This window comes from Bombina bombina, chromosome 11 (genome assembly GCF_027579735.1).
Source record: "Bombina bombina isolate aBomBom1 chromosome 11, aBomBom1.pri, whole genome shotgun sequence".
NCBI lineage: Eukaryota > Metazoa > Chordata > Amphibia > Anura > Bombinatoridae > Bombina > Bombina bombina.
The window spans coordinates 56,272,964-56,297,686 of record NC_069509.1 but is presented as its reverse complement, the minus strand read 5'-3'; the positions used below and the strand labels follow the sequence as shown (position 1 = coordinate 56,297,686).

The following is a 24,723-nucleotide window of genomic DNA, read 5'->3' as shown; positions in this document are numbered from 1 at the left end:
CGGAGGCGTCCTCCTCATCGGATAATCTCTCAGAGACATCCAATGGAGTAGATGACCCCTGGGACAGAAGGCTATGTCTTTCCCTTCGCTTGCGCTTCGCAGGGAGTGGTAGGGCATTGAAGGCCGCAGAAACCACCTCTTGCAACTGGAGAGGATTTATAGGGCCTTGGGGAGCTACATGTGTAACCGGAGATGAATGTTGGGAACGCACCTCGCGGGACGGAGAACCCTCAGAGGTGGACGGCTCAGTAGTACTAAATATCTTATTCTTTTTAGATATTGCAATCTTATCAAAGCATGTGGAACACAGTTGAGCAGGCGGATCAACTTGTACCTCGTCACAATAAACACAGGTATAAAATTTGATTAAAGAGGGAGTATCAGAGTCCTCCATAGCTTGCACCTTTAACACAGACTGAGATAGATTAAATGGCACCTTTATACACCAATGGCCGGGGCACTCACCTCCTCCTATGACCCTGACCACGGAGAAACCGTTACGGATCCCGCAAATGCCGATCAGGACCGCCCCTGCACTATAGAGAAAATGCGCCAAAAACAGGCCACTCAGATCTTTACCTGACTGTTCATACATTGCTAGAGCCTCATCTCACACATGACATAGCATTAACACAATAAATATATTATGCATAAATCCCTCCCTATACAATAATCCCCTTTCCAAGGATATTAACCCTTGATTCTATACAGATAAAAGGAGACACACTGTGACCCTGTCTTCTTGAGTTATCATATGTGTATAAATGAAACAATCTTACCAGAATCTATGCCGTGGAAGAGGAACATAGCCCTTCAAGTGTGACAGGTTAGTAGCATGGCTCTTGACATGGACTTGAGGGACTTTGCCTCCTCCTGGTGGCCAGGTTCTTATTTCCCACAAGTAATGAATGAAGCAGTGGACTCTCCTCCCATTAAGATGGAAAAGGAGACAATAGTTATGTTAAAATTGCAATAGAATTTAAAACCAACTATACATATGATGATTCAGAGCTGCAAAAAGAACCCTTATAATGCCGGTGACAATTACCTATTCTAATCGTAATAAGGTACTGTTATAAATAGAATCCGTCAGAAACAATTGTGCAGAATAAAGTTCCGCTTTTTTGGTTCCTATTGAATCGCGCATGCGCTAAACTCAGTGGAGGCTCCTCCATTTGTGCACAAGCGCACGTGCCCCCCTGTCAGATTGCTGAGCAAAAAGAAAAAATGTCAGATGAGAAAAAAAAAATAAACTGTCAGATGCTGAGAAAAATAAAATAAAAAAAATTATGCTGAATAAAATTATGCTGAATAAAATATATTTTTTTCAATGGCCCCCTATTGGAAAAATTATATTTTATTTTTTTTAACCCCCAAAAATAACATTCTGCTTGTTGTTTTTTTTAAAAAGTAAAAAAAAAATTGTGTGTGTGTGTTTCTTTAATACAAAACCGCACGTGCGATAGGCATGATATAGGGCTCTGTCAGTGATGCCTACGTCAGTCTGCAGGATTTGGGCCAGCCTCAAGCAATTCTAATTGATAGCTTGATCGCACACACTGAACTGTGCGAGTGGGGAGGGACAAATTCCAGCCTGTGCTCTGATAGGCTGCACCATGACGCCGGATACGTCATCACCGGCTCCTCCCCCGCATCAACAGGCGTTCTAGCCATACTGAGCTGACCTGTGCTGTTATTGAATTTCAGCAGTTACACAGCACCAATGTTCCCTCTAATGAGCGCGATTAAGGGCGCGCATCTTGGAGCGCCAAAAGCCTCAGCAGAGCTCAGTTTTGTAAGAGCAGGGCCCAGGGTGATGATCGCGGTAGATGGGGATGCGCATGTTGATGGAAACTCCCGTAACACCACTTCAGAGGTCCGGTAAGGCTCCCTTACATATCCGCTATCACGGATATTTTATCGGGCAATCTGACGGCCCTAATGCTTATAATAAGACGGCCACGAGCGACACTGTGGATTACAAATACACCACCGCTAGCCTAGCTTCATTTTTTTCAAACACTGAGATATTCCATTTCCTCCTATACATAACATGTGAGAAATATCTTGTAACTACGGACTAGGATTCTATACTATCACCTGGGATATTTTTTCAGTATCTTTTTGGGATACAAGAGGCATCCTTTTTTCAACATCATTGACTTTATCTTCTTTTTATACTATCCAGATTTTTAATATTATTAACATCTCATTTTTAGTTGTGCCCACAACATGCGTTTTGAATTAATTGGATGGATGAATGATTATATTAATATATGTTTTATGCTTATCAGTTTGTTACATTTTATTTGTAGTAAATCCCTAAATAATTTATATATATTTAAATACTTTGGATTTTTTGGATCTGATATTTATTTTATTATATTATATTTTCTGAACTAATTTTAAAACAAGTGTACACCTCTAGCTTTTCAAGCGCCACTCTATTATTCTTTTCTTTGATTTATAAGATGCTTATCTATTAGAGTTTACAAAATGTTTGCATTAGGTTTAGGATTAAGGGTAATCTTATGTCACTTCTGCATAAGTGACTCCCATGAACTGTTGCTTTGCTTTTTTGCACACTTTAGATTCTGCAGTTTAGATAAATTGTTTGCTATCCAAATGTTGGTTTGCTGGGTGTGAGGTGAGTGTGTGTGGCTGTGTGAGTGTGTGTGGCTGTGTGAGTGTGTGTGGCTGTGTGTGTGGATGTGTGTGTTTAAGAGCTTGTGAGGGTGTGAGTGTGCTTGAGAATGTGAGGGAGAGGGTGTGAGTGTGCTTGAGAATGTGAGGGAGAGGGTGTGAGTGTGCTTGAGAATGTGAGGGAAAGGGTGTGAGTGTGCTTGAGAATGTGAGGGAGAAGGTGTGAGTGTGCTTGAGAATGTGAGGGAGAGGGTGTGAGTGTGCTTGAGAATGTGAGGGAGAGGGTTATGTGAATATCTGTGTGTGGGTTTGTGTATGTGTGTTATGTTTTCAAGTGCACACACATTTTGATCACTTGCCAAAAATTTGCACAGGTAAATTTTTTTGCGCCCACTTCTCAACAAAATTAGAGGGAACATTGTTGGGCACCCTTGTTATTTTGTTAATTTGAATACCTGTAACTACCTAGCACTGATTAATTGGAAGACAAAATTGGTTTGGTGAGCCCATTAAGCCTTAAACTTCATAGACAGGTGTATCCAATCATGAGAAAAGGTTTTAAGGTGGGCAATTGCAAGCTGTTCTCTATGACTCTCCTCTAAAGAGTGGCAACATGGGGGCCTCAAAACAACTCTCAAATGACCTAAAAACAAAGATTGTTCAACATCATGGTTTAGAGGAAGGCTACAAAAAGCTATTGCATAGATTTAAGATGTCAGTGTCCACTGTGAGGAACATAGTGAGCATAGTGAGGATATGGAAGACCACAGGCACAGTTCTTGTTAAGCCAGAAGTGGCAGGCCAAGTAAAATATCGGAGAGGCAAAGGATGGTGAGAACGGTCAAAAACAGCCCACAGACCACCTCCAAAGACCTGTACTGGGAATCTTCTTGAGGGTCTCATGGATTCCACTCAATATCAGCAGATACTTGAGAATAATGTTGAGGAATCAGTCACAAACTTTAGTTGAAGTTACCCCAGGGGCAGGATATTTCAACAAGATGATGACCAAAAACACTGCTGGTTCAAATGGGTGGGGCCATTTGAGGGGCGTGGCTTTCTCAAAGGGGCGTGTCTTTTTGAAAGGGGCGTGTCTTTTCAAAGGGGCGTGGCTTTCTCATAGGGGCGGGGTCTTGTGCACCACCATCCTAAAAATTCACCAGCCGCCACTGGCTAAACTCCGTGAACGAGTTTGAAAATTCTGACCGAGGATTGCATTCTGATTGGCGGATGGCTTGAAAGAGAAGGCAGATATATAACGGTGGGGGGAGTTAGGCGGCCATACTTTGAGCAGATTAACACCTGTATTTTGAAGGATTACTTGGACAGGGATAGAGGTAATTGAGAAGAGAGGCGGTGCTGGAGGATCTTAGTTTGCGTTATAAAAATATGTATTCATGTTGTGTAACATTCAAATTCAAAATAGTATTTCTAGTCTAATACTGTGTTTAATAAATGTAATATTCAAATTTGAATGCTACATTCGAATTTGAATGTAACATTCAAATTCAAAATAGTATTTCTAGTCTAATACTGTGTTTTATAAATGAAATATTCTAATTTGAATGTGACATTCGAATGTCACATTCAAATTCAAAATAATATTTCTACAGGGAGTGCAGAATTATTAGGCAAGTTGTATTTTTGAGGATTAATTTTATTATTGAACAACAACCATGTTCTCAATGAACCCAAAAAACTCATTAATATCAAAGCTGAATAGTTTTGGAAGTAGTTTTTAGTTTGTTTTTAGTTATAGCTATTTTAGGGGGATATCTGTGTGTGCAGGTGACTATTACTGTGCATAATTATTAGGCAACTTAACAAAAAACAAATATATACCCATTTCAATTATTTATTTTTACCAGTGAAACCAATATAACATCTCAACATTCACAAATATACATTTCTGACATTCAAAAACAAAACAAAAACAAATCAGTGACCAATATAGCCACCTTTCTTTGCAAGGACACTCAAAAGCCTGCCATCCATGGATTCTGTTAGTGTTTTGATCTGTTCACCATCAACATTGCGTGCAGCAGCAACCACAGCCTCCCAGACACTGTTCAGAGAGATGTACTGTTTTCCCTCCTTGTAAATCTCACATTTGATGATGGACCACAGGTTCTCAATGGGGTTCAGATCAGGTGAACAAGGAGGCCATGTCATTAGATTTTCTTCTTTTATACCCTTTCTTGCCAGCCACGCTGTGGAGTACTTGGACGCGTGTGATGGAGCATTGTCCTGCATGAAAATCATGTTTTTCTTGAAGGATGCAGACTTCTTCCTGTACCACTGCTTGAAGAAGGTGTCTTCCAGAAACTGGCAGTAGGACTGGGAGTTGAGCTTGACTCCATCCTCAACCCGAAAAGGCCCCACAAGCTCAACTTTAATGATACCAGCCCAAACCAGTACTCCACCTCCACCTTGCTGGCGTCTGAGTCAGACTGGAGCTCTCTGCCCTTTACCAATCCAGCCACGGGCCCATCCATCTGGCCCATCAAGACTCACTCTCATTTCATTAGTCCATAAAACCTTAGAAAAATCAGTCTTAAGATATTTCTTGGCCCAGTCTTGACGTTTCAGCTTGTGTGTCTTGTTCAGTGGTGGTCGTCTTTCAGCCTTTCTTACCTTGGCCATGTCTCTGAGTATTGCACACCTTGTGCTTTTGGGCACTCCAGTGATGTTGCAGCTCTGAAATATGGCCAAACTGGTGGCAAGTGGCATCTTGGCAGCTGCACGCTTGACTTTTCTCAGTTCATGGGCAGTTATTTTGCGCGTTGGTTTTTCCACACGCTTCTTGCGACCCTGTTGACTATTTTGAATGAAACGCTTGATTGTTCGATGATCACGCTTCAGAAGCTTTGCAATTTTAAGAGTGCTGCATCCCTCTGCAAGATATCTCACTATTTGTGACTTTTCTGAGCCTGTCAAGTCCTTCTTTTGGCCTATTTTGCCAAAGGAAAGGAAGTTGCCTAATAATTATGCACACCTGATATAGGGTGTTGATGTCATTAGACCACACCCCTTCTCATTACAGAGATGCACATCACCTAATATGCTTAATTGGTAGTAGGCTTTCGAGCCTATACAGCTTGGAGTAAGACAACATGCATAAAGAGGATGATGTGGTCAAAATACTCATTTGCCTAATAATTCTGCACTCCCTGTAGTCTAATACTGTGTTTTATAAATGTAATATTCGAATTCGAATGTGACATTCAAATTTGACATTCGAATTCAAAATAGTGTTTCTAGTCTACAATTGTGTTTTATAAATGTAATATTCGAATTCGAATGTGACATTCGAATTTGAATATCACATTCGAATTCGAAAGAACCATTTGAAAACTGTAAATAGCATTCGATAATAGAATTTTTAAGAATATTTATTCTATATACATTCTATTATGTAAATCGAATTTGTACAATAACATTCGTTCTAACATTCAAATTTTAATATAAAAACATTTGCCCATCCCTAATGGAGACTTAGTCATCTGAAGATGTATAAAAGTTAATGGATCTGAGATGTCAAAGGTATATTATGAGCCAGACAGGAAACTGATATGAAAATTTATAAAATTATTTATTGAAACGTTTAAAAATATAGAGTGAGTGAAGCAAACAGTGTTATAAACAGTGCTTCATCATAGCACACACTGACTATACAGACATCCACATCAGCACACAGACTGCTTACTGACTGACTATACAGACACACACACCAGCACACAGACTGCTTACTGACTGACTATACACACACACACACCAGCACACAGACTGACCATACAGACATACAGACCAGCACACAGACTGCGCACTGATTAACTATACACACACACCAGCACACAGACTGCTTACTCACTAACTATACACACACACACCAGCACACAGACTGCTTACTGACTTACTATAAAGACAGCACCACACAAAAAGCTTACTGACTGGCTATATAGACACACACATAGACCAGCACACAGACTGCTTACTGACTATACAGACACACACACACACCAGCACACAGACTGTTTACTGACTGAGGAACAAAAAAGAGAGAAAAGTTTGACAGTACCCAGCACTCACAAAACACTATATAGTAACAGTATGCATTGAAAACCGGATTGTGTCAAGAACTGGTTATTAAAACGTAACTTTTAATAATGATAGAATAAAAAAGTGGTAAATAGTACCAAATGTATAACATAAATATGTGAGACATACATTTAAAACTTAGATTAAGAAACAGATCAGGACTGTGTGTGTGAGACTTCAAAAACAGAATTACTTCCCTGGGTAATAGTTCAAATACACCGTAACCCTCAGGGCTCAGAGAATACACGGATTGCTCTAAAGCTAATCTAAAAAGGGGATTGACCCCAACAACATTACCTAATCTGAGCAATACTGGTACCTAGAGCAGGAGTGGAAACGGTTTGTAAATGACTGATTAAGGAAGGCAATTGCCACATCAATATGAGCTTAGAGAGGTCCCAGGTAAACACAAATTAGCAAGTCTCATGCACACAGACAATGCATTGTCTGTGTGCATGAGACTTGCTAATTTGCCTTCCTTAATCAGTCATTTACAAACCGTTTCCTCTCCTGCTCTAGATACCAGTATTGCTCACATTAGGTAATGTTGTTGGGGTCAATCCCCTTTTTAGATTAGCTTTAGAGCAATCCGTGTATTCTCTGAGCCCTGAGGGTTACGGTGTATTTGAACTATTACCCAGGGAAGTAATTCTGTTTTTGAAGTCTCACACACACAGTCCTGATCTGTTTCTTAATCTAAGTTTTAAATGTATGTCTCACATATTTATGTTATACATTTGGTACTATTTACCACTTTTTTATTCTATCATTAGTAAAAGTTACGTTTTAATAACCAGTTCTTGACACAATCCGGTTTTCAATGCATACTGTTACTATATAGTGTTTTGTGAGTGCTGGGTACTGTCAAACTTCTCTCCCTTTTTTTACCTATATATCTATCAGACAGTCAGCACCCCCCTTCTCCTACACTTCACCAGTGATACTAACTGGTATATAATGAATACTGAATAGATTATTTATCTACTATTATTTCAGCATACTATATTATGAAGGGGTTGATATTTGCTTAAACTAACACCGTTGCCACTATTTCCACTGCTTACTGACTGACTATACGGACATACAGACCAGCACACAGACTGCTGACTGACTGACTATACAGACACACAGACCAGCACACAGACTGCTTACTGACTAACTACACACACACACCGGTACACAGACTGCTTACTCACTAACTATACACACACACCAGCACACAGACTGCTTACTCATTAACTATACACACACCAGCACAAAGGGCTCCATGTACTAAGCCGTCAATTCATCCGTCATTTTAGACGCGGATAAACTCGCCGTTACTCGCCGCGGGCGAAATGGTGTCCGCTGTCACTATGTACTAATAATCCCCCAATAAATAGACAAGTCTAGCCCGCCGCGAGCAGTGGCGGATTATTGATAAATTTGACGTCTCGCTCGCCGCGACTAAGCTGATGTACTTTTAACTTTCAGTTGAATTGTCTGGCCAATTATTAACACGTGACATGCAAGGTGTCACGTACATCATAGTAGTCGCGGGAATAGAATTTTGCTCCTATAAAAGTTCAACTTATCTAAACAACTTTATTATTGTTCTAAATTTTTTGAAGAGTGATAACAGAGCGTTATTTTTGTAATATTTATTTACAATTTGGATATGGCTTCATCTGGATCTGATAATATATAAATATTAATATAAAAATAATTATAAAGATTGACAACTATACAATACAAATTTAAAATATAGATTACTCTTTAATTACAGTCGACAAATTTGGCGCAATTTATGTACATGGAAATGAGAGACAAATTAGACGCCAGTTATGCTGTACAATGCTGATATTACTGCCTTTTATATATGTCTAGACTGGCGTCTAGATTGACTTTCCTATTGTTTTGTACCTTGCCCGCCACCTAAAAGGTGGCGAGGCAAAAATAACGAGGTGGGAGCGGAAATTGTAGTGAGCGGACAAATAGATTTTTTAGTACATTCGTTTTTGGCGAGTTGGTGGTCAAATGTGTCTAATTACAGTGAAAAATGGAGAGGTAGCGAGGTTTGGCGGATAAGTACGCTCGCAATTTTAAAGATGCGAGTTTGAACATAGTTGACGACTTTGTACATATCAGTTTGCGAGTTTTGACGCGAGATTTGTTGCGGGTAGCTCGCTGACTGCTTAGTACATGGAGCCCACAGACTGCTTACTGACTAAACAGACACAGACCAGCACACAGACTGCTTACTGACTTACTATACAGACAGCACCACACAAACAGCTTACTGATTGACTATATAGACACACACACAGACCAGCACACAGACTGCTTACTGACTATACAGACACACACACACACCAGCACACAGACTGCTTACTGACTGACTATACGGACATACAGACCAGCACACAGACTGCTGACTGACTGACTATACAGACACACACACCAGCACACAGACTGCTTAATGACTATACAGAAACACACACCAGCACACAGACTGCTTACTGACTGACTATATAGACACACACACATACACACCAGCACACAGACTGCTTACTGACTAACTATACAGATACACACACCAGTACACAGACTGCTTACTGACTGACTATACAGACACACAGACCAGCACACAGACTGCTTACTGACTAACTATACACACACACCAGCACACAGACGGCTTACTCACTAACTATACACACACACCAGCACACAGACTGCTTACTGACTGACTATACAGACACACAGACCAGCACAGACTGCTTACTGACTAACTATACAGACACACACACAAGCACACAGACTGCTTACTGACTATACAGACACACACCACCACACAGACTGCTTACTGAATTACTATACAGACACACACACCAGCACACAGACTGCTTACTGACTTACTATACAGACAGCACCACACAAACAGCTTGCTTAGTGACTATATACACATACATCAGCACACAGACTGCTTACTGAGTGACTATACAGACACACACACAGACACCAGCACACAGACTGCTTACTGACTATACAGACACACACACCAGCACACAGACTGCTTACTGACAGTGACTATACAGACACACACCAGCACACAGACTGCTTACTGACTGACTATACAGGCACACACCAGCACAAGGCTGCTTACTATCTGCCCATACAGACACACACCAGCACACAGACTGCTTACTGACTGACTATAAAGGCACACACCAGCACAAGGCTGCTTACTATCTGCCCATACAGACACACACATCAAGCATGCTTACTATCTGTCTACACAGACCCGAGACAGCTGCCTACTGACTATACAGGCATTCACACCAGCAAACAAGTAGCAACACCAGCTGACTGCTTAGTGACTATAGATATACAAATAATTAGTCTTCCTTTCTTCCCTGCAAAATAAAGCATTAATTGTGCACTCCTACTGCAGTGTACACTAGGTAATTTAATGAATCCGCAAGTGAAGGAAGAAACATATAGTATTTCTGAAGTTGCTACTCTCTTTTAGCTGATTATTTTAATCTCTCTACTGTCCTAAGGTTGGTGAGTATTAATCATCATTACAATTGCAACTGAAAAAAATGGGTTTAAGAACTAATTTCATTAGAAAATTACTCACTCTACTAATCTTATGTGATTAATTTCAGTAAATATAAAAAGGTTAAAAGTAAATAACAATCAATAATATACTTGGGCTGTGGATAAGGCTACTTTAGCGATAAGATCAATGCTACATGCACAAACCCAGTACTGATCGACCGTGTGTACCTGGCACTATTAGGTGATAAAGCAAAACAGCAGCACTCCACATGAATAATATTTACCAGTTCTTTTGTGCTGCTGTTTTTGCTTTGAAATTTTGGATATTGATATTGGGTGTGTGCAGTGCCCTATTACAGCTTGCACCCAAGTTGTTAACAATGAGTGCTGGACTTTCTTTGTACTTTGGATACTATTAAAGGGACAGTAAACACCAGAATTTTTGTTGTTTAAAAAGGTAGATAATCCCTTTATTACCCATTCCCCAATTTTGCATAACCAACACATTTATAATAATATATGTTTTACCTCTGTAATTACCTTGTATCTATGCCTCTGCAAACTGCCCCCTTATTTCAGTTCTTTTGACAGACTTGCTTTTTAGCCAATCAGTGCTGGCTCCTAGGAGCTTCACGTGCCTGAGCTCAATGTTATCTATATGAAACACATGAACTAACACCCTCTAGTGGTGAAAAACTGTCAAAATGCTTTCAGATTAGAGGCAGTCTAAGAAATTAGCACATTAACCTCCTAGATTTAGCTTTCAACTAAGAATACCAAGAGAACAAAGCAAAATTGGTAATAAAAGTAAATTGGAAAGTTGTTTAAAATTGCATGCCCTATTTAAATCATGAAAGAGCACTATATGGCATCAGTATTTGCAACAGTGTTATTCATATTGTGCTCAAGACACTTCCTGTGTCCTGTTAAAAATGTTGAGAAGTAAATTGGAAAGTGTTTTTGTTTTTTAAATCTCATCCTTTATCAAAACGGTCAAGTTTAATTTTGATTTTTACAATCCTTTAACTTAAGTACACTCAAATCAGCACCTAAGGGGTGTTTCTGTCTCTAATGGTCCTCAGCAGAAGATAGTATATAAATCTAGGTTTCAACATGGCAGCTACCATTAATTCATACCATTAATTCATAGAAATTAAAGAACAATATAGAACTAAACTTTTACGCTGATTTCATCAATATTTAAACAACTATTTTTTTTTAAAGATACATCTACATACTATTCTCAAGCTAATTATTGCTTTGAATACATTATTATTTCTATAATTTATAATGTTTAATTTCCTTTTAAGGAAACAAGATTCTCACAAAATATTTTTGTTTCATGCTCTATATAGTACAGAAAACATATTCTGCTCATATACACAATGAGATGATAAAATTAAAAGCTATGTTCTGTGCAAGCTAAGTGAATATTACTGAATTTATTCTATGCTTTGTTTTGTGTGCTGTAAATAAAATATGTAGAAGTCTCTTCTGAACTGGCACTGTTTGTTTTAAGTGATTTGCCCACTGTTAACTGTGTATGAGGAAAAGCTTTAGGTCTTAGTGTCTATTGTGCCAAAAAATATCAAAAGGAATTTTTTATCTTATCATTAACTAGAAATAAAGGTAGAGAGAGTAGCTGCTTCCTGATTGGTTGGAGCATTGTCAGCCACACCCTCAGGTGTGTAGTTAATTAGCCTCAGTGTCCCGGTGCTCTACAGATCTGTGTCAAGTGCAAGTCGAGCATCTTTCTGTGACAATGAGACAAAGCAGCACCCGGCATCCCATTGAGGTGGAAGGCGTTGGGGTTTTGCAGCATGGGACTCAGAAGGTTAGAAGGGGAAATGGATATTCCTATAGCTATCTAGTATCTACCTAAGTCTTTTTATCACAAAGCATCGGATGTTGTAGTTGCTGATAGTTTATGGTGTAATAAATCAGTGTTCTTGCAGGAATCAGCTGTTACCTGGTCATTAATCTTTATCTGATTGTGAGCTCTCAGTCCTGGAGTTTTTTAATCTCTTAAACTCTTCCTTATTCAACTAATTTTTAAATCTTTCTTCCTTCTCTCTCTTTATACTAATCTTAGACCATTTGTTTACTCCCCTGACCTTTTATATATCCCCCTTACCCCTGTTTAATCTGTACTCTCCTTGCCCTGCTCCTTTATATCCTTGTTTTTATATTTACTCCCCTCTCTCATTTTATATTTACCCCCTCTCATATTTTATATTTACTCCCCTCTCATATTTTATATTTACTCCCCTCTCTCTTATTTTATATTTACCCCCTCTCTCATTTTATATTTACTCCCCTCTCTCATTTTATATTTACTCCCCTCTCTCATTTTATATTTAATCTCCTCTCTCATTTTATATTTAATCTCCTCTCTCATTTTATATTTAATCTCCTCTCTCATTTTATATTTAATCTTCTCTCTCATTTTATATTTACTCCCTCTTATTTTATATTTACTCCCCTATCTCATTTTATATTTAATCTCCTCTCTCATTTTATATTTAATCTCCTCTCTCATTTTATATTTAATCTCCTCTCTCATTTTATATTTAATCTTCTCACTCATTTTATATTTACTACCTCTTATTTTATATTTAATCTCCTCTCTCATTTTATATTTAATCTCCTCTCTCATTTTATATTTAATCTCCTCTCTCATTTTATATTTACTCCCTCTTATTTTATATTTACTCCCCTATCTCATTTAATATTTAATCTCCTCTCTCATTTTATATTTACTCCCTCTTATTTTATATTTACTCCCCTCTCTCATTTTATATTTAATCTCCTCTTTCATTTTATATTTACTCCCTCTTATTTTATATTTACTCCCCTCTCTCATTTTATATTTAATCTCCTCTCTCATTTTATATTTACTTTTCTCATTTTATATTTACTCCCCTCTCATTTTATATTTAATCTCTTCTCTCATTTTATATTTACTCCCCTCTCATTTTATATTTACTCCCCTCTCATTTTATATTTAATCTCCTCTCTCATTTTATATTTACTCCCCTCTCTCATTTTATACTTACTCCCCTCTCTCATTTTATATTTACTCCCCTCTCATTTTATATTTAATCTCCTCTCTCATTTTATATTTAATCTCCTCTCTCATTTTATATTTACCCCCTCTTATTTTATATTTACTCGCCTCTCTCATTTTATATTTACTCCCCTCTCTCATTTTATATTTAATCTCCTCTCTCATTTTATATTTACTCCCTTCGCTCATTTTACATTTACTCCCCTCTCTCTTTTTATATTTACATCATATACTAAAATGTAAAATACACTCAAACGTAAGATTTTATTTTTAAAATTGGATTTAAAAATACATGGATCTGATGCCTGTATATTGTTACTGGTTAATAAATTTGATACAAGTTTGTGAAATCTCGTGAAATGCAAGATTTCCATTTCTACTCATATGAGAGTTTGAGATGGAAAATATGTTGGTTTGTTTAATTTTTATGTTTTTTTTAAATCAATTAAACATTTTAAAGTATTGTTTTGCTATTGTTATACAATATTATAAAGCTGAAAATGTGCATAGTTATTTTTTACCCTTTGAACTATGGATTTTCAAACCCTGTTTAAACTTTAACATGATAACATTTTCTCTGTATTTGTGTGCTATAGTATCCATGTAAATTAGTTAGTTTTAAAAACTCTGTTACCCCCCCCCCCCCTGCAAAAAGAAAACCTGGGTTAGTTTTTTTTGTTCTAGTTAGTTAAGGATCACAAAATACAGTAGACTTGCATAATTAACAAGTGCATAATAAAAAAGCAATGCAATAGCACCTACTCTGAATTTCAAATAAGCAGTAGATTTTGTTTTTTCTTGGATATTTATTTTTTCTCCTATTTTCTCGTCCCCTGTACCATGTGACAGATGAGCCAATCACAGACTAGTATACATATTCCCTGTCATCTTGTGCACATACTCAGTAGAGGCGTGTTCCCCAGAAAGTGTATATATAAAAATACTGTAAAAAAATATGATAATAAAAGTATATTGGAAAGTGTCTTAAAACTACTGCTCTATTAATCAGAAAAGTTGATTTTTGACTTGAGTGTCCCTTTATGTAACTATATCTATATACAGTCTCAAAACATCTCTGTATAATCCAAACTTTCTTGTTTATTTTCCAGACTTATATGTTTTCCGTATTATGGTCAGATCAAAACAATGTGCTCATTTATAGGACATATAATGTGTTCAAAAATTTTCAGGTAAATATTTATGCACTTTTTACTTCAAAATATTTTTCTATGTTTCTGGATTTTAGCTAGTTTACTAATGTCCACTTGTGTATCTCTCTCTCTCTCTCTAAAGAAAGAGCTAAAGAAAACGTTTCCTTTGGAAGCTGGAGCCATGAAAAAATCCGATCGGATTATCCCAAAATTAAAAGGTACAAGCAACAGTTAGCGCTGCGGAATCTGTTGGCGCTCTACAAATAACCGATAATAACAGTATGGCTAGACAGGCAGATATTTTGATCATTACATGGCAGCAGATATTGCAAGAATGTACTGCTGCCATCTAGTGCTCAAAAGCATTTTTGCAAAACTACTGCAAATATAATTTTCCAGACGTGTATAGTACCTAACTGGGTATACTATTCTCTTTAACAATTTACTCAAATTTTATAGTTTGAGTACATTGCAAAAAAAGTTAACCCCTTAATGGCAGCCAATGTACCCTGCTGTATATCAGCTGTCATTTTTTAACTAAGGGGTTAATTAGCACAGGTCCCACCGCCAGCTATAGCTGGATGCCTTCTGGAGTAAAGCATGTAATAATATCAGCCCCTGAGCCCCACTATTACTGGGATAAAAAAAAAATCCTTGATGACATGCGAGTGGATGCAGGGTATGTCATGTCATTAAGGGGTTAAATTGTATCCTTTACCTGAATTTTGAAACATTTATGGTTTTCATGCCCCTTTAAGTGAATTCTAAATTTAAATTCACTTTTGCATCCCTTTAAATTGTATTTATATTCCACATTGCAGTTAACTGTATAGAACCAATATTACAATGATAAATGTATGTGCAATATACTTACTGACTCACAAATTCTGCATTAGCACTAAGTTCTTTATTTTTATTTTTTAAATTCTAGTTAAAAACTCATTGTGCTAATGTAAAGCTGATCTAATTGAGTGTTTTATATAAAAAAAAAATATTTTTTCCAACAAATCTGAATTTTTTCATTCTTGCAATACAAAATTCAGTCAGCAGATGGCGCACAGCACACAATACTTGTTTTCAAATAAAAAAAAATAGTTGTACAAAACTTGTGTTCATTCTTTAGATACTTCTCGAACTGCATCAAAAAGGAAAGATTCGCACAAGTTTTTGGAAAAACTTCATTGCCTGGAGACTTACTGCCAAACATTACTCAGGCTGGATAATAAGATCTCTCAGAGTATGTGTGTGGTCCAGTTTTTTACCCTGCAAAAACATGACCTTAACCCTTCGTTCCCTGAAAACAGGTGAGTCAGAATTGCATGAGAAGAGTAGGTAATATTCTAAATGCTGTGTAAAGCTTGTCAGATAAATGTGACGGGAAAAAGTTTCAAATACTTAAGTACAGATTAGAAATTCCCAAAAGTAATTTTAAAGGGACATACTACTCATAAGCTAAATCACTTGAAAGTGATGCAGCATAACTGTAAAAATATGACATGATATGTAAAAAGTGAAGATATTTTAGTTCAAAATGTCTTCAGCTCACCAGAGTAAGTGCTCTCTGAACAGTTACACTTCAGCTGCTGTTCAGCAGCAAGTTAAAGAAGAAAAAAAAAAACAATAGCCAATCAGCATCAGTCGTGCTGAGGTAATGATTTGCCTTTGTTGATCTAATGAGATTTCACTGAAATCTCATGGGATTTCCTAGAATCTGCTTAAACTGGATAGGGGAATAACATGACTGTGCCTTCACATGCCAGATGCACAGTAACTTGCAAGTCCTGGGACAAGCATCCTGATTGGCTGCATAAAGTCTATTTAGGGTGTGAATACTTAGGAAATTTGAGTCAAAATATATTCCTTTTTTACATAGAGATGTTCAGGTGATATTTTCTAGTCAGCTTTTTACAGCTATGCTGCATCACTTTCAAGTGTTTCAACATTTGGGTATCATGTCCCTTTAATTTACGAAGACAACCCATTAGGCTTATATAGATGGAAAGTGGGAAAAATAAGTTAGTTTTATTTTACTTGAATGGTGATTAGATACCTCCCAACATTTGTGACTAGGTATTAGGAACTCAAAAGGTTAAAGAGGAAGTGTTGCTATTTTGTGGGGGTGAGGCCTTGTTGAGAGGGGCAGGGTCATGGCTGGTTAGTGGGTGGGATTGTGGGTGTCTGAAAGAGTCATAAAAAAGGTCTGTGTTCTCCATGGGTGGGGCTAAGGGAAATTAGCGGCTGTCTCAGAGGGACAGCGAGTCAGAACTCAGAATTAGGGACTGTCCCTCTCAAAGAGGGACAGTTTAGAGGTCTGTACAGCAGCAGGGGTGATATTGGCTTATACAGTATTGACATTAACTGAAGCTTTTAACATCTACATATACCATAATACATATAAAAGGGTATACATTAAGTTAATGTTACACGTTTCTGCAAATTTGATCACTTCCTAATTGTCCAATAGTCACATTTCCACAGGCATAAAAAAATAAAAGTTATCTGTACTGGGTGTAGCAATGGGAAAAAAAACCTCAAGAGGCAGTTATACCTCAGAGTCAGAATGAATTGTTTTTTAAGCCTCAAACCAGAGGCGTCAAACATCAAAAATATATTAAATTTGCACAGAAAGTACAAAAGTATTTGATCTCACTGTCAGCGCTTCATGTGGTTTTATTCAAAAAGAATAGCTGCCCATGAGAATTCATTTTTTGGTCCAAGTCAGATGCTAATTTAGCTTAAAAATTAAGCCAGGTGGTCTTTGAAAGCAAAGTCTTTGAAAGCAAAACACTGAAGCTTTGTTAAGCTTATTTGCCTAATACCATTACCCAGAATACCATGCTCCAGTGCAAATACTGATAGCTGAGGTTTTTGTGGAGAAATGTGCAGAAGTACTAATCAAGGATCACATTTGTATTAATTTTCTTCAATCAAAGTTTATCAGAGGGGGAAAATGAGACTACAGGAAAGATGCAATATTTTGTTGGTATAGCAGTGTCAAACTTTACATATTTCGGGCTAGATAACAAGTGGAGCACTAATTTAACGCGCAAATTTGCCCACTTACGGGCGCGCGATAAATAAGAAGTGGCTGGTTATTGCTAACAGTAGCGCTCAAAAAATTATCCAGAAGTCAGAACTCTGGGTAATGTGCTCCAATTGCTCCCAAAATGCAGTGTGTAGTGTTGTTGTTGGTATAGCAGTGTCAAACTTTACATATTTCGGGCTAGATAACAAGTGGAGCACTAATTTAACGCGCAAATTTGCCCACTTACGGGCGCGCAATAAATAAGAAGTGGCTGGTTATTGCTAACAGTAGCGCTCAAAAAATTATCCAGAAGTCAGAACTCTGGGTAATTTTTTTAATGTGCTCCAATTGCTCCCAAAATGCAGTGTGTAGTGTTTTTTCTAAAATAATAAATAGTAGCATGCACTAGGCATTTTTGGCAGGATAAAGTTGGCGGCTGTGCGGTGTTAGGAAACAAACGTCTCTAAAAAGTACCTTTGCATTGCGTTCTATGGAAACTGTGTGTTCCCTGTAAAAATATATGTATATGATTATATACATATATATTTATGTGTTAATATGCGTATATACACACATTAACACATAAATATAAATGTATATAATCATATACATATATATTTAAATTCTGCTGCCCATCGCTGCGCGACTTAACTCCTCTCATTGGAGCCTATGGAAGCGCGCTCTTCTGAGCGCAATGCTTCCGTGCAATGCGTTTGCATTGCACATCACTTGTAATATCAGTGCACATTAGCGTACGCTGGTATTATTCAGTTAGCCCTTATTTCTTTAATTCTTGTTCGGCTAAGCGGACATGATATCCACATATTAAACCAAAGAGAATAGAATATAAAATATAAAAGGTCTATATATATATATATATGTAAATTATTTTAGTGACCCTTTAAGCCCCAGTTGTATACAAACATGCACTCACTGCTAGCTTAAAAATGAAAATAAATAACTTTCACATAAGCACTTTTTTATGCCAACATATTTTAACATGTTTGAATAGTACTCTTTCACATGCATGATGGGATTTTAGGGTTTTATTTGCCACATTAAAAAGATCCCAGGAATAATCTGAAATTAAAAAAAACTTGTCGGCAGTGGGAGAAAAAATATAGTAACTAACTGTGTTGTTTATCAAAGGGTACTATGCAGAGTTAAATAGGAAAACTTAATATTATTATAAATAGTATTATTATTAACATGTATCCCCTAGAGCGGCCTAGGGTGAAATCCATGTGAACAATTGACACTTTTGAAATTGAAGACATTTGACTTTGTGACAAATAATTTGATTATAATTTCCATTAATTATTTTTTAGTCTCGTAATTTTGCCTTCTGAGAAGAAAAATGAGAAAAGAGAAACACCTCAGCCAAATCAAGACATCTCCTGTCCTCTCATCCGCGCCAGCCACCTATGCAAAGAAAACTTTGAAACAGTTGATCTGAAAAACCAACCATTCAAGGTCAAGCGGCAGGAAATCTTGGATGTGCTAATCAAGGAAAGCACAGGTATAATATGCAGGGCACTTCTGTAACTTGTTACACTTAAGGGACACTAAAGTTAAAAAAAAATCTGAGTAGTTAAAGTCCTGAGTAGAAACTGCCACTGAACCAATCAGCAGCCCAGCCGTGCGACTAGTGCTGGTGATTAGATCAATGGAAGTTTCCGATCAGGACCCACAGAGTTTTGTGAGTCTGCTCAGATACTTTAAAGAGATACTGAACCCAAATCTTTTCTTTCTTGATTCAGATAGAGCATGCAATTTTAAGCAACTTTCTAATTTACTCCTATTATCAAATTGTCTTTGTTCTCTTGCTATCTTTATTGCTATCTTTATTTGAAAAAGCAGGAACCTAGCTAAGGAGCCAGCCCATTTTTGGTTCAGCACCTGGGTGGCGCTTACTGATTGGTGTAAAATGTACCCACCAATCAGTAAGCGCTATCCAGGGTGCTGAACCTAAAATGGGCTGGATCCTTAGTGTAGATTCCTGCATTTCCATTAAAAGATAGCAAGAGAACGAAGAAAAATTGATAACAGGAGTAAATTAGAAAATTGCTTAAAATTGCATGCTCTATCTGAATCACAAAATTTGGGTTTAGTATCCCTTTAACTATTGTTTGCGGTATTAAAAACATAGCACTGCAGAGTCGCTAATGATAAAATGATGTTCCCTAAGGAATTAGAGCATGCAATTCTAGCACTATAATGGACATTTCAATCATCATAGGAGCATGCATGAAGATTTCTGAGCAATGCATGCTTCTGATTGGTGCATTCTCACAATGCATGCGCCCTACTTTCAGTCAAGTGCATGCACAAAGCATACACACCAATTTAGAGACTGTGTACACACCCTGACTGACACATTGCCGATGTAAAGGGAGCTAATCTCGAAATAAAATAAAAAAAGGCTAAGCAGTGTTTTTACAGCCGAAAGAATATTACAAAGGTGTTTGCATAATAAATAGAACTGAAATGTACTTTTAAAATTAAGATAATTGAAATGGATTAATTGGTTTAGTGCAAGATTTCATAAACTTTTTTTTTTTTTTTAAAACATGATAAAAAACTTTAGCAAGTTTTCAATTACAACCTTTAAAATAAACAAAAAGTGTACAATGTCCTTTTAAATTTGTTGTATTACAGGCTGGTGGCTGGTAGAAAATGACAACAACCAAATAGCCTGGTTCCCCGCCCCATATTTAAAACCCCTGAGGAGCGCGTCAGATGTGTGTGCAACACAGGAGTGTCCTGAACAAGGTAACCTAAGGCTTACACAGATATCAGTTAACCCTCTATTCATTATATGTTTATTTATTTTGATTAAAAAAATCAATTCAAATCAAAGGTCTATTGGTTACACATAAAAAAGAAAGTGAATAAGAAAATCTGCTATAAAGCAGTTGTAACATAACATAGTAACATACATAGTAGATGAGGTTGAAAAAAGACTGAAGTCTATCGAGTTCAACTTATACAAATCTAAAATATATACAAAAAGCTCCAGTTAAACTTAATTAATCCCACTAAAAGGTGACCCATTTAATACTAGCAATCATATCCATGAATTTTTTTTTATAGACAGAAATGTATACAAATTTTTTTTAAATGTATCTAGGGTATTGGCATTCACTACCTCCTTTGGTAATGAGTTCCACAATTTTATTGCTCTTACAGTGAAAAAACGTTTCCATTGCAGGAGATTAAATCTCCTTTCCTCCAACCTTAAATTGTGACCTCTGGTCACAAACAATTTTCTTGGAATAAACAGAGCTTCTGCCATCTCTGTATATGGGCCTTGAATATATTTATATAAAGTAATCATGTCACCTCTTAAGCGCCTTTTTTTCTAAAGAAAACAGACCCAGTTTGGCTAGCCTCTCCTCATAGGTTAAATTCTCCAATCCCCTTATTAGCTTTGTGACCCTTCTCTGAACTTTTTCTAGTTCTGCAATATCTTTTTTGTGATTGGTCCCCAGAACTGCACTCCATACTCAAGGTGAGGTCTTATCAGGGCTTTATATAGTGACAGAAGTTGTAGATAACTGATTGTCTCTCGAGGGATTTCCCTTGTCTCCCCCAGCCTTTGCTCTGAAGTAGAAAAGAATATTATGTATTTACCCTCACATAATACAAATACCTTTCTACTTTTCTTATTTTATTTATTTATTTTTTACTAGACACATAATTGTTTATATCAAATACATCTGTAATAAACGTAGGTTCAGAGAATAACATACAAAATAAGAGCGATAAAAAAAGATTTAGCAAAAAATGATGTATCATTAATTTTTCCTAAAATCTCTCTTCTAGGCACATTTTGTGTTGTGGTAAAAGCATATGAGGCTCAGAACGAAGACGAACTCTCTGTCAGTATCGGGGTACTCGTAGAAGTTCTAAAGAAATCTGACAATGGTTGGTGGGTGATCAGGTGAGAACTTTTTAGTGTTGTATTGACTGTATCAGTTAATATTACTATCATTAAAAGGGAAATTAAACCCTTTTTTTTTCTTTCTTTCATGATTCAGATTTTAAACAACTTTCCAATTTACTTCTATAAGCTAATTGCATTTGTTCTTTTGGTATCATTTGTTGAAAAGCATACCTAGGTAGGTACTGGAGCTCGGAGCTAGCTGCTGATTGGTTGCTATACATATATGCGTTGCTGCTCTTTTAATAAAGGATACAAAGAGAATGAAACAATTGATAATAGAGGTAAATTGGAAGTTTAAAATTGTATACTCTATCTGAATCAGGAAATAAAAGTGTGGGGTTTCCTGTACCTTTAATGTTTAGAAATAAAAATAAGGTTTTCCCAATCTAGCCCCTAGGGACCAACTAGCATGAATTGCTGTCTTTTTCTGCTTGAGCAGAAATAAATTAATCATCATCAATCACTTTTTAAACTCATCATTGCACAAATATGGACATCCTGATATATATCGGATGAGTGCTCAAATGTGTTATTATTGAACAGGGTAAAGTCATGTTAAAAAATAACACATTTAAAATACCGTTTTGTAAATGCAACCAAAATGACTTTTGTCCCTTTAAGGGACATTAAACACTTGGAAATTGCAATAGAAAATGTTTAATTATGCCTAGTAGAAAACTTTTCAATATACTTTTATTATTTAGTTTGTTTTTCCCCCCTGTAATTTAATTGTAGGCACACTAAACGCTTCACAAACCTAGCACTACTATATTCTACAGAGCCATTGTTTGCAGGCTATTAACTAATTTATATATGTCTCTAACTGTACTTAACAGAGCTGATAAATTACTTCTGCATATTATTCTCTGAATAATCTTTGTTATAACTATATTATTACCAATAGCTTTTTCTAGAATTTAAAGGACTAGTCTAGTCAAAACGAAACTTTCATTATTCAGATAGATCACGCAATTTTAACCCTTTGAGTGCTAAGCACTTTCCCACCTGGGTGCTAAGTTGTTGTTTTTTAAAAAACATTTTTTTCAGATCCCCAAGACTTACACTGTTGGAAAGGTTAGGCGATTATCTTTCCAACGGTGGGTCTTGGGGGTCTGTAGCTGCTTAGATGCCTGAGATACAGGCTTCTAAGCAGCATGCCCCCTTTCCGTATACTTAACATTGTTAAGTATAAAGTTGCGCACAAACATCGTCACGTCATTGTGTGTAACGTCACCGCACATAACGTGAAGCCCTGGTGATTCCTGTCACTATGCAGCCCCGATTGCCGGGGTAGAAGCGGGTGGGAGCCCCAAGATCTTCCTCAAGATGGGAGAGTGCTAGCAACGGCTCTGAGCCCTCGTTAGCACCAGAGTGGAAAACTCTGCGAGGGCTCAGAGCTGTCGTTAGCACTCAAGGAATTAAGCAACTTTCTAATTTACTCCTTTTATCAATTTTTCTTTGTTCTCTCGGTATCTTTATTTGAATGCTTAGAAAGCGGCCTATTTTTGGTTCAGCATCTGGGTAGCGCTTGCTGACTGGTGGCTACATTTAGACATCAATCAGAAAGTGCTACCCAAGTCCTGAACCAAAAATGGGCAAGCTCCTATGCTTACATTATTGCTTTTTCAAATAAAGATAACAAGAGAAGAAAGAAAAATTGATAATAGGAGTAAATTAGAAAGTTGCCTAAAAAGACATGCTCTATCTGATTCATGAAAGTTTAAATTTGACTAAACTATTCCTTTAATGTCCATTTAAGTAAACAAAAATTCAATGTTCTCCTGCAGGTATAACAGAAGAACAGGATACATTCCATCCATTTACCTGAAACCATACAGCAACCCATGTGAAAAATTCCAAAAACTTATTAACAGGGACCTATATAAATCTACTCCTAACTTGTATGAAGGGATACAAAACAGAGAGGTCTATGCTGTCCCAAATCACAGGTCCAGTATTGATGAACAAAGATTGGAAAGTGGAAATACCCCAGGAGAAAGAGAAAGATCTCGGTCTCTAGGAGGGATGTCACTCAAGTCGGATACCATATTTGTGGATTCAGACATAGATAGTTTGATAGGGAGCAGTACCAAGTCCATTTCTGACCTTGAATATCATTCTTCAACAAGTAGTTCAAGTTGCTCCATTCCAAATGTTGGGTTAGGTCCTGGTCTACCCAAAATCCCAGCAAGACCACATCCAGATGAAATAATTCAGAAATGCAGCACCATCACCAGGAAAGCTTTCCAAAGGTCAGTGGCTACGCTTAATAAAGAAAATATGGAAAGTGGCACCATCTCTCGTCTGTGAAGGAGAAGCAGAAGAGGCCAAATATTGCTGAGACTTCTCTATATCTGAGGAGCCATAGAGGAACTTCTGATTAGTAGGGTTATTACTAGTCAGGGGATTAAACCTTGCTTTACCCATAAATTGGGTGTTATTATTAGCGCTGCGGAATCTGTTGGCGCTCTACAAATAACCGATAATAATAATAATTATTGTTTTGGCAACATTGCCTGATTGTTGTCCTGTATAGACATGTGTATACTAAGCGGTAAGGCTAAAAATGTAGTAGAATTTTATCTACCTGAAATATTAAATATATCTTTATTATGGTTTATGTATTATTCAGTTACTGTATTCTTAAAATGTGATGATATGTTTCTGCATTTCATAACAAACAAGTTGTATTTCACATTCGACTGCAATTGAAGGTGATTACATTTGCAAATGTTTGTTTCTTGGTCAAATAAATAATAAAAGTTTTTTTAAAATTTAATATAGTAATGCAAATTTTCTGTATATGTTTCTGTATTTCATAATAAACAAGTTAAATTTCAAATTTGACTGCAATTAAAGGTGATTATATTTTCAAATGTTTGTTTTTTGGTCAAATAAATAATAAAAGTTTTTCCATAATTTAATATAGTAATGCAAGTTTTTTTTTAAAAAAAATTATTTTATAAAATGTACACAAGTAGCAGGGATGTATTATTGCCTAGGCCAACAAGGCCGGTGTTTAGTGCGGCAGATTGGGGAGGTCGTCACTTTTTTGCAGCCTCTGCAGTGAGTGGCAGCTAAATTAACTAGTATCTATTAGTTATTATTTGAGTACAGTCAGATCTAATTACTGTCTGTATTAATTTAACACACCAATGCTTGAAAGTTAATTCAGTGTGGTCCAGATTAAGGGACCAATTGCCATAGCCCTGCCTTCCACAGGAACAGTCACTCTAGTGTCGGAGTCGCTCTT

The 24,723-nt window shown here is 36.9% G+C and overlaps 1 protein-coding gene across 1 annotated transcript; it reads left to right on the top strand.

The window, feature by feature from the left end:
- Positions 1-12,043: 12,043 nt before the first annotated feature.
- Positions 12,044-23,780, top strand: LOC128641665 (NADPH oxidase organizer 1-like). The gene is made up of 8 exons (XM_053694198.1): positions 12,044-12,115; positions 14,458-14,538; positions 14,642-14,717; positions 15,623-15,803; positions 18,853-19,043; positions 20,183-20,296; positions 21,350-21,467; positions 23,258-23,780. The coding sequence occupies exons 1-8, from the start codon at positions 12,044-12,046 to the stop codon at positions 23,778-23,780; spliced, it is 1,356 nt and encodes a 451-aa protein (XP_053550173.1).
- The last annotated feature ends 943 nt before the right edge of the window (positions 23,781-24,723 follow it).

Coding starts and splice junctions, on each gene's coding strand:
- LOC128641665 (XM_053694198.1), top strand. CDS start 12,044: ATGAGACAAAGCAGCACCCGGCATCCCATTGAGGTGGAAGGCGTTGGG. Junction 19,044..20,182: donor GCTAATCAAGGAAAGCACAG/GTATAATATGCA, acceptor GTTGTATTACAG/GCTGGTGGCTGGTAGAAAAT. Junction 20,297..21,349: donor ACAGGAGTGTCCTGAACAAG/GTAACCTAAGGC, acceptor TCTCTCTTCTAG/GCACATTTTGTGTTGTGGTA.